At 40.7% G+C, this 15045-nt stretch overlaps 1 protein-coding gene across 1 annotated transcript in view; it reads right to left on the bottom strand.

The window, feature by feature from the left end:
- The window catches only part of usp44 (ubiquitin specific peptidase 44), a 41626-nt gene extending 35113 nt beyond the window's left edge, over positions 1 to 6513 (bottom strand). The window contains exon 1 of the mRNA XM_059654737.1: positions 5059 to 6513. Coding sequence (XP_059510720.1) covers positions 5059 to 6462 — 1404 coding nt within the window. The 5' untranslated portion in view covers positions 6463 to 6513. The remainder of the gene's footprint in view (positions 1 to 5058) is intronic.
- Between the last annotated feature and the right edge of the window lie 8532 nt (positions 6514 to 15045).

Below are 15045 nucleotides of genomic sequence, written 5' to 3' on the forward strand. Positions count from 1 at the left end.
CTTCATCCATGGCAACATCCTTTTAAATATTCTCTGAACCCTTTCAAGTCTCACTACACCCTTCCTATAGCAGGCAGAGCAGAATTGCATACAAAGTTCCTTAAAACCTACTTTCAGCAGGGCTGTGATTGTGAACCACATTTCGATGTTTTACCACAAGTGCCATTCAAATACAAAATGTTCTGTAAATGTTACAGTTATGAATATTTTTAAAATGTCATCTCTCCAAATTAGATGGTTTTTCCATAAACATACAATTCTAATGCTAACATATCAAATGTAACACCACTGATCAAAAGTATGTGAGGACATTCCTTGTAGGCAAATGAGTTTAACATCAATAGTAGATTTTTTAGAAATACAATTTTTGTTCTGGGGTGGGGGAATCAACATGTACTTGAAAGGATTTCACTAATGAAACAGAGAGTCAGCCCTGATTTGTAAAACGACAGATCATACTTGGATAAATGAATTGAATTTTTTTGATGATGAAGTAATAGATCAGATTGATGGGATAAATACAGAATCTCTTCAACTTTGTAGTGGTGCTGTTGGACCCAAACATTAACAGTGCTTTCTCTCTACACATGCTCCCAGGCCTGCTGAGTTTTTCCAGCAATTTCTGTTTTTATTACTGATTTCCAACATCTGCAGTTCTTTCTGATTTTTTGTTTAGATTGAAGGGGCTGCATTGGATATAGTAGGGACTGCCGATGCTGGAGTCTGAGATAACAAGGTGTGGAGCTGGAAAAACACAGCAGACCAGGCAGCAGAGGAGCAGGAAAGCTGATGTTTTGGGTCTGGACTCTTCTTCAGAAATCATTGGATTGGATGCTGTCTATACAGAAGTAAAGAAAGCATTTGATAAAATATTATGCAAACACTTAATAACCAAACTGAGGCTCAGGAAATTGTCACATCAGCACGCAATTATAGCGAATAAAATTGCTTAAGATGAAGAAACAACAAGTCATAATAGCAGATTATTTTCCAGATTGATGCATGGTACTGTGCATTAGTGCCAGGATCACTTTTTTTTTTGCAGATGAACATAACTGACATTGGAATACAGTAAAATTTCAAATTTACAGTTAATACCAAGCTTTGAGGTATGATAAAGTGAGAATGGCACCAGTGAACTCCAACTGGGCATGGATGGGTTGGCAGGATAAGCACCTAAATGACTGATCGAGTTTAACTCAGAAATGGGAGTACTGCAATGTGGCAATAGAGATACGTAGATCTTAGTAGTTCTGCTGTAATGATTCTGGGGATTCATGTGGATAGATTTTATTGTGAAGATATTGATTGAGAGGAGATAGAGTCAGAGTGTCATACAGCACAGAAACAGACCCTTCAGTCCAATCTGTGCACGCCAACCAGGCATCCCAATCTGACTAGTCCCACCCGCCAGCATTTGGAGCATATCCCTCTAAACTCCTCCTATTTATGCACCCATCCTGAAGCCTTTTAAACCTTGCAATTGTACCTGGCTCCACCATATTCCCCTGGCTGCTCACTCCATACTCACACCACCCTTAGAGCAAAAAACAAACTTACCCCTCAGGTCCTTTTTAAAATCAGTCCCTTCACCTTAAATCTATGCCCTCTAGTTTTGGACTCCCCCACCCTAGGAAAAAGACCTTGGCTGTTCACCCTATAAGAATCATTAGGGGCACGGATAAAGTTCTAAAAGATCATCCATTAGCCCCTGACACTCCAGGGGGAATTGCCCCAGCCTACTTAGCCTCTCCCTATAACACAAACCCTCCAGTTCAGGCAATATCCCTGTAAATGCTTTCCGAACCCTCGCAGTTTAATAATATCTTTCCTTTGGATGGGAGACCAGAATTGTACACAGTATTCTAAAAGTGGCCTCACTAATGTCCTGTACCGCTGCAAAATGACATCCCAACTCCAACACATTACGTTCTGACCAATGAAGGCAAGCAAAAAAACACCTTCTTCACTACTTGCAAGGAACTGTGCCTGCACTCCTAGGTCTCTGTTTGGCCACACTATCTTCAGCCCTATCATAATGTGTACAAGTCCTGCCCTGGTTGGTGTTATCAAAATGCCACACCTCATGTTTACCCAAATTGAACTCCATCTGATAAAGATCCTGTTTTATTCTGAGGTAACCTTCTTCACTGTCCACTGCACCACCAATTTTGGTGTCATCTGCAAATTTACCAATACTTGCATCCATATCGTTCATATAAAAACAGGGAGTAGTGCTGAACGTTTATAAATCTCAGCTGAGATCACAACTAGAGCACTATGTTAGATTGGAGAAGCTGAGATGGTTCCCATTGAAACAAGAGGCTGCAAGGAGATCTCAGAATACAAGATTATGACAGATTTTGTTAAGCAGAGGAAAGAAAAATTGTTCCATTAAATGGCTGCACAAGGACTAAAGACACAGAGGATGGAAACCTTCCAGAAACAATAATTCGAGAAAGTAACATTTGAGTGCTCATGACGGACAGCTAACACCATTTATTGTGATAGCAAATCATGTCTGACTTAATTGAGTATTTGGATGAGGGAACAGAGAAGTGAATGTGGGAACTGCACTTTATATTAATGACTTTCAAAGGGCATTTCATACACTACTGGTTGAGGCTTATTGGCCAAAAAGCCCACAAAATAAAAAACAGGTAGTAACAGCGTGGATACAGCCTTTATTTTAAATGGATTTGAGTACAGAAGTAAAAAGCATTCCTTGCTGCAACAAAGCTTTCGACGCCAAGAACATTGCATACAGTTTCGGTCTCTTTTTTCTAACAAGACACAAACTTACTACGTGGCGCACAACTAGAGCTCATGAGACAACTGGGTGGGTAACAGGTTCTCTTATGAAGAGAGGTCGAAGAGACTGGGCCTTTAAACACCAGAGTTTCAAAAAAATAAGAGGTGATTCTCATTGAAACTTACAAAGTTCTTAGAAGGTGCTGTTTGTATGTTCATAGCTGATCTAAATTTCAACTCCGCCCTGCGTTTATAAGCTCCCCACCCCCCGCCTAAAACAAAAAGGAGATTCACTACTGTGTGGGAACAGACTGCAGGTACATTCAGCAGGTATAGATTCAAAGAATACCTTCTAACAAAAGCTGGACTTATTCCTGGCAAAGGTCAGTAATGTGGAGATATCAAGGTCTGAAGATCTCTGGGCTACTTCTGGTCACATAGCAAGGGGCAGAAAAATTGCCAAACATTGCCCCAAATTGGTTTGGATTTTGAAATCTGGTTTATCATCTCAAACTGTGTTGGGAATATCCATTATGTTCATGTGGGCCTCTTTCCACCTTCATTTGTAGACGTAAGTCCATCACTTGCTGAGACAAAGGCGCATATTAGCAAAACTAGTAGACCTAAGAATGATACAAAATGCAAGTGCTGAACAATTTACAACAAAAAGGTGGAAAAAAATAAAAGCAGGATCCTGTATGGCAGATGGAGAAAATCTGAACCCACATCTGATCACATTATAACCAACCTTGGAATGTTCTATAGCCCATGGCATTCGTGATCACATTATAGATTGGAATTAATCAAAGAAATTATAAACTTACAGAATGACACTTCAGCCTACTATATGGTAATACCTACTTTAGCACATGCTCAATTTTCCATAATAAGCTAAAATTCAATTCTGGCTTATGCAAACTGTTCCACATCAGAAGAGAGGTTAAAGAAAAAATTATGACCAGCTCCACAGACAGAAGGGACAAACAAACGTAGAAGTTACAAGAATATCTTGGATTCTCCAGCATCTGCAGTTCCCATTATCTTGGTTACAAGAACCCACTTCTTTGCAGCTGGAAAGCAGCATGCAGGGCAAAAACGTTTCATGGTGGAAATAGGATTGATTGAGGGCAAATCGCAGGTATTAAGATCTAACTCAAACAAATGTTTTCAATATTGCTCTTGTACTTCAGCTTGCTACCATCTTTCCAGGGTACTGTTTTATACAAGCATGAAACTCAAGTGGCCATAGCACACAATCCAGTATACAGCAAAACAAAAAGAAAGCTATTCAGCCGATCACACTTAGGATATGGGAGCTGAAATAGGCCATTTAATCTCAATCCCACCTAGTGTCTGACCCTCTATTATCCTTGAATGCCTTGTTGATCAATTCTACCCAACACTGCTGTGTCCAAATTCAATAAAATGGCCTTCATTAATTTCCAGGGAAAATAATTTGACAAAGTAACAAATCCCATCATTTCCCATCTTAAAAAGGAAGCTCTTTTATTCTTAAACTGTTGTACCTTCCTGGTCTCCACGACACAAAGAAATATCCTCCCAGTATCCACCCTATCAAGCCCATTCAGGATCTTCTGTGCTTGAATAATAGAAGCACCCCACTGAGGAGCGGAATTCGGCCATTCAAGCCTATACCACTAGTGCTTGTTTATAGGCAGCTACACGTTTAAATACTTTGTTCTACAATTTCTCATTTCCAACATTTAATTGCATTTCAAAAGCTGTATGATGCAAAAGACTGAATCAAAATATTTGGTATGGAGAGTATCACAGCCCCTGCCCTCAAAGAAAAGTCTACCCAGAGTTATTCAGAGTGGCAGGAAACAAATCCTACCTCTGGAAAGTGATAAGGAGTAAAACTCTGAATTAAATGAGGAAGATCACTCAAAGTAAACAGAGGTAAGTTTCTGAACCATCTAAGTTCAGCAGGGACTGGAGAATTTTCCAGGCTTGGTAGCTCCTGACAGTGAACAAGTTAGTCCTTGGGTCTGTAGCTTTACTTTAAGGACTTAACTTTGACTCAATCTGCCCAACATTAATAAAGGCAAGTGGTGATCACTGAGGTTTTACATGCTCAGCAAGATATCCAGGCCATTTTCTTGTGCAACCTCAAATTACTGAACTAGGATAGCAGACGGTAAAGTGAACCAAAATGTTGCCATTGCTGCTGAACTGAAATGCAAGATTTTAATTTTGACTTTTGAAATCAATTTGGTACTGCATCATTCGTTTGTCAGTAATCAGAAAATGCCACCGTAAAGGCTTGCTCGGTAATGCAACCAATACCTGACTGAGTAGCTGTCCGTGGAAAATGGTGTTGACCACTGTAAGAACTCTCTTGATTAGCTGTCGCTGCGATATGGGGATTGGGGATGTACACATTGTTTTTGTAGCTTCCAACTCATGCTGGACTTTATCCAATAACTCACAGAGGAATTCTTGAGCATCCTGCTGAGCATATCCACGAAATGTTGGGATCAATCGCCATACACAGTGTAGCATAGCAAAGGGAGATACTAAAGCCCACTTGCCAGACCACATTACGAGAAAAAGGGTGTGGAGCTCATGACACAGAGAGATGTGCTTTGAACTTGGCTCCTTCAACTGAATTAGCTCCCTATTTCTGCTACTCGATGCTCCCCCACTCAATCCTTCAGAAAGACTGGGTCGTCTCAAGATTTTTTCCTCATCTATCAAAGATGTGCTTGAATTAATGTCACTAACCAAACATTGCTGGCTTGAGGGTCTAGTTTTCCCATTTGCTGTACTGGCCAGCAGCTCCTGAGTTTGACTCAAATCAAAGTGTAAGAAACACTCGCAAAATATTTGCAGATGACTTAGCACTTGCAGAATGGAGTTCATATAGCAGGTATTTCCTAAGTTTCTCAGTCCTGTCACACCAGGTGTGACAGTTGGTCTCCGTTTAATAGGAGAATCACCAATTTTTTTCAATCTCACTGTGCTTGAGGTAAGGCCAGTTGTCACTCCTCTATATTTTGCCGGTGATTGTACAGCTGATGTGTCACTAACTTGAGAGAGTTCATTTAAACGGGAACTCTTACGTGGTGGTGCACTCAGCAACTCAGCATGTATCCTCTGCTTTAGCTCTTGTCGTCTTTTTCTGGCTTCTTCCCTTTTCAGTTCGGCCTCTTCCCTTAACCGTTCTTCTTCAAGCCTCAGCTTGCCACTGCTTGTCAGAGCGAACCAAGACTGAAACACCTTAGACAAGAGCAGTTTACGTCGATGCCAAAGTGCAGTGAACATCCTGTCCTCATTTCGCAGCTGCGCTTGTGCACAGCCCCTAGAAAGGTAAGAATCATCACTTCCTGCCATTGACCGTAAAGTCCTACCACTTCGAGTTGTACAATCATAGTTCTGGCTCTTGATTGCACTTAACGTGCTCCGCAACAATTTGAGATCGCCTGTGGCATTGTCATTCAGCACATAGTCATCACAGACATAACAAAATACATAAAATTCGTTGACTTCCAAGGCTACTGGGTGCTTGCTTTCCTGAAAATGTTTTAGTGCATGTTCTTCATTGTAACGTCCACAGGCAACGTGTGAACAGCTGAGACATGCCCACATCGACTCTGTAGTATTGCAGTCCACACAATGCCATTTTTGGGGGTTTAAAATTGAATGATCCTGAGCAAGCCGAAGCCGCCCTACATGCTTGCATTTATCCATTGATTTTTAAGCATTATCATTCTTGGTGATACATGACAAATATCCAATATGTTAACCTGCGAGATATACAAAAGAGAAGATAATGAGGATTAAGTTCAACTTCCATAAGCAGACATGTGGCACAATTTGTCAGTGCTACATTACCAAAATGATTAGGGAAAGTTACAACTTCACCAAATGAAAATATGGTTATCAGCAACTCTGGTTCAATGAGGAGTGCAGGATGGCACGTCAGGGGCAGCACTAGGCCTAACTAAAAATACGGTATCAGTCTAATGAAGCTACATTTCAGGACCATTTGTACACCACACAGAAATAGTACAATATACAAAGTTAAACGGTCCTCCAGCTAACGGGCTAGATCAATATTCCTCAGTCCTGTCACATCCATTTGTAAAAAAATGGTGGACAATTGAACTATTTTGTGGAGTAACTTTCCCATCCTCAAATAGCGGGGGAGCCCAACAGACCACAAACAAGAAATTGTGCTGAAGACATATGCCACAGAACTAGCCCCAGCCAAGCTCTTTCAGTCCAATGCAACAAAGGCATCTATTAAATAATTGGAAAATCACCATGGCATGTCCTGTCTACAAAAAGCAAGTTAATTTCAACTTTGCCAATTACCACTCCAACCAGCTTTGGTCCAAATGTGGAAAAAAGCTGAAATCCAGAGGTGAGCCTGACCCTCTGACCTTAACTTTCAATGGCATTACAACGTTACAAATAGATCTCTCAACATCAGGGTTTCCCAAAGTGATAGTTAGGACTCCAAACGCTAAAATTTCAGAGAAGCTGAAATTTCAGAGAAGCTGAAATCTCAGGATCATGAGCTCCAAGTTTTCAATGGCTCTCAGAGAGCTTTATCCTCTACCATCTTAGGTCCTCCCTCTCCCATCCACTCTGTTGTCATCCAGGAGTCATACAACTTTCAAGCCTCTAAAACTCTAAGTCTATGCTTCCATCTGTCTATTTCTCCACCTTTCACTCTTGATTTGTCTCTCTTTCACTATCTTTCTCTGTTTCTCTTTCTCACCTTCTTCTTTTGCACTGGTGCTCTGAAAAGACCCATGGCTTTCCAGATAAAAACGGTTTTGTTTTTAAAAAACACCCACCAAGATATCCTAGAAAACAGTAGCAAAGTATGTCTTGGGGGCAGTAACACAAAATGCAGAATTCCGAAACATCAGCTTTTGTGCTCCTAAGATGCTGCTTGGCCTGCTGTGTTCATCCAGCTCCACACTTTGTTATCTCGGATTCTCCAATATCTGCAGTTCCCATTATCTCTGATATCAACTGATAAATCCTGATTGGTTTCAAGTTCAAGAATGCAACTGTAGAAGTAATAAGAAACAAATGGGTGTCCGTAAACAAGCATTAGACTTAGAAAACATTAAAATGGAGTTACCAAAAAGCACCACTGGAGTAGAATATGATGCTTTGTAACACTATTTCATCAGAGGCACACTGACGATCTTACCTAGCAGAGTGATGAAACGTCTGCAATCAAACACACCAGCTCAGTGAGCAAGTCTACAACCTTATCCACAAACCAAGCTACAAATCTTTTCAAAAACTACAGCTAAAATGCAACTATGTGAATATACTTCAGAATCAAGCTTGGTCTCAAGAAAGAGCTGAAATTCAATGATAAGCAGTTTGTTAAACATGGTAAATACAAAATTAATAACTATCAGAACTGACAACCAACTAATATGCAAAAGTCTGTCAGAAATCTTAGCTTTTAAACCCACATAAGGAACTCCAGTGGGAAATTAGATTCCCTACAGCATGGAAACAGGCCCTTCGACCCAACAAGTCCACACCGCCCTTTGGAGCATCCCACCCGGACCCATCCTCCTATAACCCACACACCCTGAACACTAAGGGCAATTTAGCATGACCAATCCACCTACTCTGCACATCTTTGGATTGTGGAAGGAAACCAGAGCACCCAGAGGAAACCCCCACAGACATGGGGGGAATGTGCAAACTCCACACAGTTACCTGAGGCTGGAATTGAACCTGGGTCCCTGGTGCCGAGAGGCTGCGGTGCTGACCACTGACCAACCGTGCTGCCCACTATATTTCTATATTTTATATATATAGAAATATAAAAATGGTCCATAAAGGTTTAAAAACAATGCACAAAAGATACCGTGGAGAGGAAGCAGGAAATGTGTACAATTATATGGAGCATGCATTGTCAAATTACTCGTGACTTGTGCCAGAATGACTACTGTGAGACACTGCACTTACAATGGTCAAAGATTTGAGAGACATCATGCAAAATGGATGTCAAAATCCAACTCCAGTGTTCATCTGACCTTCCAATATGCAATTATGATAAACTAGAGGTTATCTAAAATTCTGCAGTCTATATCCTAACTCGCATCAAGTTCCATTCTTCCACCATCCGTCTGCACCCTGACTCCCAGGTCAACAACACTTGATTTCAAAATTTGCATCCCTGTTTTCAGTTGCCATACACAAACAATAAGGCAGCAATAGCATGGAATTTCAATTCTTCTAGTAATAGGGCAAAAGGCATAGGTAGCAGGGAATTCTTAACATATTAATTGGGAGCAGTCAGAGGCTCTGAGCTGGTCTGCCATTCAATAAGACCACGGCTGATCTGCTTAATCTACATGCCTGACTCCCCTTTCATTGTCTTGCATATCAAGTATCTACCTATCTCTACCTTAAAAAAATTTCAAAGACATTGCTTACACCACAGTTTGAGGAAGAAAGACTCATGACCCTCAGAAAAAGATTGTCTTAAAATGGGAGACGTTTATTTTTAAGGTGCGACTCCTAATTCTAGGCTCTACCACAAGATGAAATATCTGTTCCACATCCACCCTGTCAAGGCCCTTCAGCATGTTATTTGCTGCAATCAAGTCACCTCGTTCTTCTAAACAGCAACCCAAGGAGTAGGGCAGTTCTGATTTTAGTTCTAGGAATAAAGTTGGTCAGATAGGAAGAGTATCAGTGGGTTGGTATTTTTGTCACACTGATCAGAATTCAGTTTGGTTTAGCAATTATGGAGAAGGGCAGATTGGAGAGTCAAAGCTTTAAATAGAGAACTGGCCAATTTTATTAAGCTACAATATAATTCAGCAAAGTGGACTGGAATCAGTTGCTTGAAGGTAAATCAATGCCAGAGAGGTGAGATACATTCACTAAAGAGATAGATACTGCTCAGAAATATCTAGCCATGAAAGAAAAAGGCAGGACTCCCAAATCTAGACTCCATTCCCACCCCAGATGTCAAAGAGCATAGAAAGATAAAAGAATATTTATCAGATGAGAAAAATCTCAATACAGTCAAAAGCTTAAACTATAGAAAATATGAGTGCAATTAGAACATTTTAAAAAATATTTAAAAGCCAAAAAAGCAAAGAGATGGCACAAAAAAATTTTGGAAAGCAAATTAAAGGAGGTGCAAAAACTCAAAATATATAAAGAGCAAGACAGGGATCTTATGGTACTGTGGTAGCAGGCCTACCTCAGCCATAGGGTCAAGTACCACCTGCTCCAGGGATGTGTAATAAGAGCCCTGAAAAGGCGGGCTGAAAAATATCTATAAAGAGCAAGAAGATTTCTAAGAGAAGAGTAGAACTGATTAAAGACTGTGTATAACATAATACCCTGTCCCTGTCTTCACAAAGGCAAGTAGTTAATGCAGGCATCATGGTTTGAAAGTGTGAAATACTGGACAGCATAAACATTAAATACTTTACCACCTTTGGCTGACTTTTCAGTTCTGAATAAAATGAATCCCTAAATGCTAAGAGAAGCAAGGGACACTGGGATAGAAGTTCCGATCATTGTTTTCGAACACTCTTTGGTAACAGGTTGAGTGGCAGCGGACAGACGAACCATTAACATTGCTTAAAAAGGATAGAATGGACCAAATAGTTAAACGGCAGTAAGTCTAGCCTTTGTTGGTAAATTATTGGAAAAATTCAAGGAACAGAATAAACTTTCATTTAGAAAGGGGCAGATTAATGAAGGACAGTAGCAAGGATGCATTAAAGAAAGCTTATGATTAACTTGACTGAATTCTAAGGGAAATGGCTCAAGAGACAGAAACCGCTGGTATGCTTAAAAAGTACTTGGAAATACATTTTAAGTGTTGTAACATACAAGGCTATGGTTCAAGAGGGTCTAGGTTGTCTGGTTCTTTTTGACTGGCCTGTGCATGACCTTCTTCCATGACCTCAGTCCTCCCTATTTCAATAACCAACCCCAGCTCTACTATCAATATTTTTTTTCTCCTTTTGTGCATAGTCTGTTCCACGCAATATGCAGTGTCTTTAAAAGTGCTGCATGTGCTTGCATGTTGTGTGAGCAGCCTGTTTGCCTCCTGCCTGGTTCATCCCTGATCCCCACACAGTCACACACCCACCCTCCGAAGAAACATCATTTCCGATATTGTAGTTCCATCAACTGTGGCTTTTTTTGCATGCTGGATGTTCATTTTTCCACTACTAACAACTGTTCCTTCATCTGGTCACGCTCTGGAAATACTGATTTAACACACTGCACATCAAGTGATTTGGGGTCATGAAAGAATGCAGCAAAATGCTTTTTCAATTTTCTCCACTGTGCCAGGTCTGAGTCAGTGAACTTCACAAAACAAAATACAACAGCATTTGAGATAAGACAAAATGAAAACTAGCTAAGAACCAATACGTAAAAAGTGGAATTTTGATAACTTTTAAATTTACCTCTGGGGAAACCAAATTGAACTGCACAGACAGCAAAGGAGTTTCAAGAAATCAAGCAAACTCTCCCGCCTTCTTTGGAGATTCTGCAGCCATTCAGCCTAATACTCTATCACCCCCAATGCTCTGTTCTCTGTTGAAACATTCATATTTAATCTAGACCTCTCTCCTCATCCCATTAACACTGTTTGGACTCCACACTACCAATTCTTTCATTTAACCTTTGTCCCCAATTCAATTATAGACTTTCCCTCTTGTTCTTTTTCCAATCCTTCTGCCTTTCAGCAGGAATGGGAAATAATTCTAACTAGTTTTGGATGACTTACAGAAGTGCTCCCTAGTTTTGTAACATGGCTTTACAACTTAAAGAGGTGATACCTATCAAGTATAAACAAGCTGAATTTTGACTGATGCAGGTAACGCTTGGTAAACAGATTGAAATTAATGGTTGGGGGGGGGGGGGGGGCAGCGAAGAGGACAAGAAGAGAGATATGAAGTTTTCTCACACAGACTCCTGGCCAATACTGGGCCAGCTTGTGCAGTGGAAACAGGTGAGTGAAAGGAAAAGTCATTTGCAGCTTCAGAAAACTTGTGTTTTAAGTAGCACGTCTAACATTAGAACATAGAAGGAGTGGGTCAATCAGCTCCTCAAGCCTGCTGTTATTCCAGATCATGTCTGATCATCTACCTCAGCACTAGATTCCCTCACTATCCCAAAATCCTCTGTGATTAGTGATTAGAAATCTATCAAACTATCTCAAACTTAATGACTGAGCCTCCACAGCCAAGAGACAAAACTCTAAAGAATCACTTCCTTGAGTGAAGATGTTCCATTTTAGGACAGACCTAAATGATTTGCCTTTTATTTTGAGACTGTGTTCTCTAGTTCCAGTTCCCACAGCCAGGGGAACTATCCTTTCCGCATCTATGCTGCCTACCGATGCAAAGAAATGTACCAGTTTCCATGAGATTGCCTTTCATTCTTCTAAACTCCAGAGAATACAGACCATGTCTCCTTAAACTCTCCTTCCAGGATAGTCTTACTATTCCAGGAATCAATCTGGTGAAGCTCCACTACATTCCCTCTATGGTAAATATATCCCGAGGCAAGGGGCCAGAACTGCAGACTCACGTGTTCTATACAACTGAAGTCCTCTTTGCCCGTACTCAAATCCTTTTGGGAGAGCACTCTGTGTGAAGATCAACATGATTCGGGGCTTACCTTTTATTCCCATTAATGTTTCCAATACTATTTTTTTAAAAATATGTGGTCATTTCTTTCACTTCCACATTCTGATTGGACCCTTTACTTCAGGGAGACTTCTTGTGTATCTCTCCTTTGTCTATTGCTCTTCCCAATTTATTTAGATGCTATCATTTCTCTACGTCCAATTCTGCTCCGCTTATAATGCATCCACATCCGCCATTGCTAACCTTTCTTTTTACATACTGATGAAGCATTTTACAATTATATTTCTTGCTATCTTACATTCATATTCTATTCTCTTTATAGTTCTTTGCTGCATTCTAAAATTCAGCCAATCCTCAAGCTTATAACTGTGTTTGGCAACTATATAAACCCTTCAACTGTGAGTAATATTGCTACACCATAAGATGTAGGAGCAGAATTAGGTCATTTGGTGCAAGTCTGCTCCACCATTTGATGTATCTCAATCCAATTCTCCCACCCTCTCCCCACGATGCTTGATACTCTTACTAATCAGAACCTATTTATTTCTGTCTTAAATGCAATCAACGATTTGACTTCCACAGCCTTCTGTGCCAACAGGTTCCACGGATTCACCACCCTCTGGCTGAGGAAATTCATCCTCATCTCAGGTCTAAGAGGTCATCCCTTCACTTTGAGACTGTGCCCTCAGGTCCTACCAAATGGAAACACCATTTCCAAGTCCCACTCTATCCAGGCTGCTCAGTAAGTTTATAACTAAGTTTCAGAGAGATAATCCCTCACCTTTCTAAGCCTCATTGAGTAGAACCTAGAGAATTCAACTGCTCCTCATATGACAACATTCATATTTCACTTTTTCTAGAGGGTATTTTTCCTTCCTTTAAGAAAGGTATGTTTTCTGAAAACAAAATACCAAATTAGACCACAAGATACAGGAACAAAAGTAGGCCATTGAGCCCATCAAAGCTGCTCCACCACTCAATGAGATCACAGCTGAACTGATCATCCTCAGCTCCATTCTGTTACACTTCCTGAAAATCCACGATTCCATTACCAATTAAAAATCGAACCATTTCAACCTTGAATGTACTTAATGACACAGCATCAACAGCCCTCTGCAGCAAGGAATTTCACAGATTCACCACCTTCAAAAGAAATTCTTCCTCGTTTACCTAAAACACACGACCCCTTATTCTAAGATCATGCCCTCTTGTCCTAGTCTCTCACAGAAGGGAAAACAACTGTTCTGAGCCTGTCAAGTGCTATAAAGAGTTTGTATATTTCAATAAGGTTGGCGCTCTTTCTTCTGTATTCCAAAGATCATAGGCCCACACTACACAACCTCTGCTCAAAAGGCAAGGCTCCTTATCAGGTATCAGCTTTGTGAGCCTTCTTTGAACTGTCACAATCAGTATATCTTTTCTCAGATCAGGGGCCCTCAAATGTTCATCTGTATTCTATCTGTGGTTTGAATATGCATTGTACAGTTATAGCAAAACCTCCTTACTTTTACATTCAATTCCCCTTGAAATAAAAGGACCACAGTCAATTTGCCTTCCCATTATTCACTGAACTTGAATTCTTCAAATACTTGGAATACTGCGTCCAGTTCTGGGCGCCCTATTATAGGAAAGATGTGGATGCTTTGGAGAGGGTTCAGAGGAGGTTTACCAGGATGCTGCCTGGACTGGAGGGCTTATCTTATGAAGAGAGGTTGACTGAGCTCGGTCTCTTTTCATTGGAGAAAAGGAGGAGGAGAGGGGACCTAATTGAGGTATTCAAGATAATGAGAGGCATAGATAGAGTTGATAGCCAGAGACTATTTCCCAGGGCAGAAATGGCTAACACGAGGGGTCATAGTTTTAAGCTGGTTGGTGGAAAGTATCGAGGGGATGTCAGAGGCAGGTTCTTTACGCAGAGAGTTGTGAGAGCATGGAATGCGTTGCCAGCAGTTGTGGAAGCAAGGTCATTGGGGTCATTTAAGAGACTGCTGGATATGTATATGGTCACAGAAATTTGAGGGTGCATACATGAGGATCAATGGTCGGCACAACATTGTGGGCTGAAGGGCCTGTTCTGTGCTGTACTGTTCTATGTTCTATGTTCTACTTGCCACTTCCGATTCACTTCAAACTTTCTGAAATATTGTTCCAGCCAAATCAACATCATACTTTCATAATTTCCCTTGCTTATGTTTAACACCTTAGTTTCAGATTGAATCACATCTTCAAACAGTGGAAAATTTTAATCATGCTATAATCACTATACCCTAAAAGTTCTTTTACAAGATAATCAGTTAGCCATTTATCACTGCATAACAATAGATCTAAAATAACCCATGATAAGATGGTCACTCAAAGTATTGCTCCAGGAAAACATCTCAAACAGACTGCAATAGGGTATTGACACTTAGTTATAGTCATCCATCTGAAGTCATCTCAGAATCCCTTTTACTCAGTAGACTTCCTTCCATTTCCAGGATGCCACTCCTCATCACACTCCCTCCCTTAACCCTGGGATCCTCACTTCCAACGATCCTGGAGAAATCCCACTGCTCCTCCTATCGAGCCCTCAGGGGGACACGTTTCCAACTCTCTCCTGAAGGCTACTTCGGTTCACTTCACAGGGACCCTCCTCACTCACTCTTCATCCCATCCCTGGAGA

Source organism: Stegostoma tigrinum, chromosome 25 (genome assembly GCF_030684315.1).
Source record: "Stegostoma tigrinum isolate sSteTig4 chromosome 25, sSteTig4.hap1, whole genome shotgun sequence".
Lineage (NCBI taxonomy): Eukaryota > Metazoa > Chordata > Chondrichthyes > Orectolobiformes > Stegostomatidae > Stegostoma > Stegostoma tigrinum.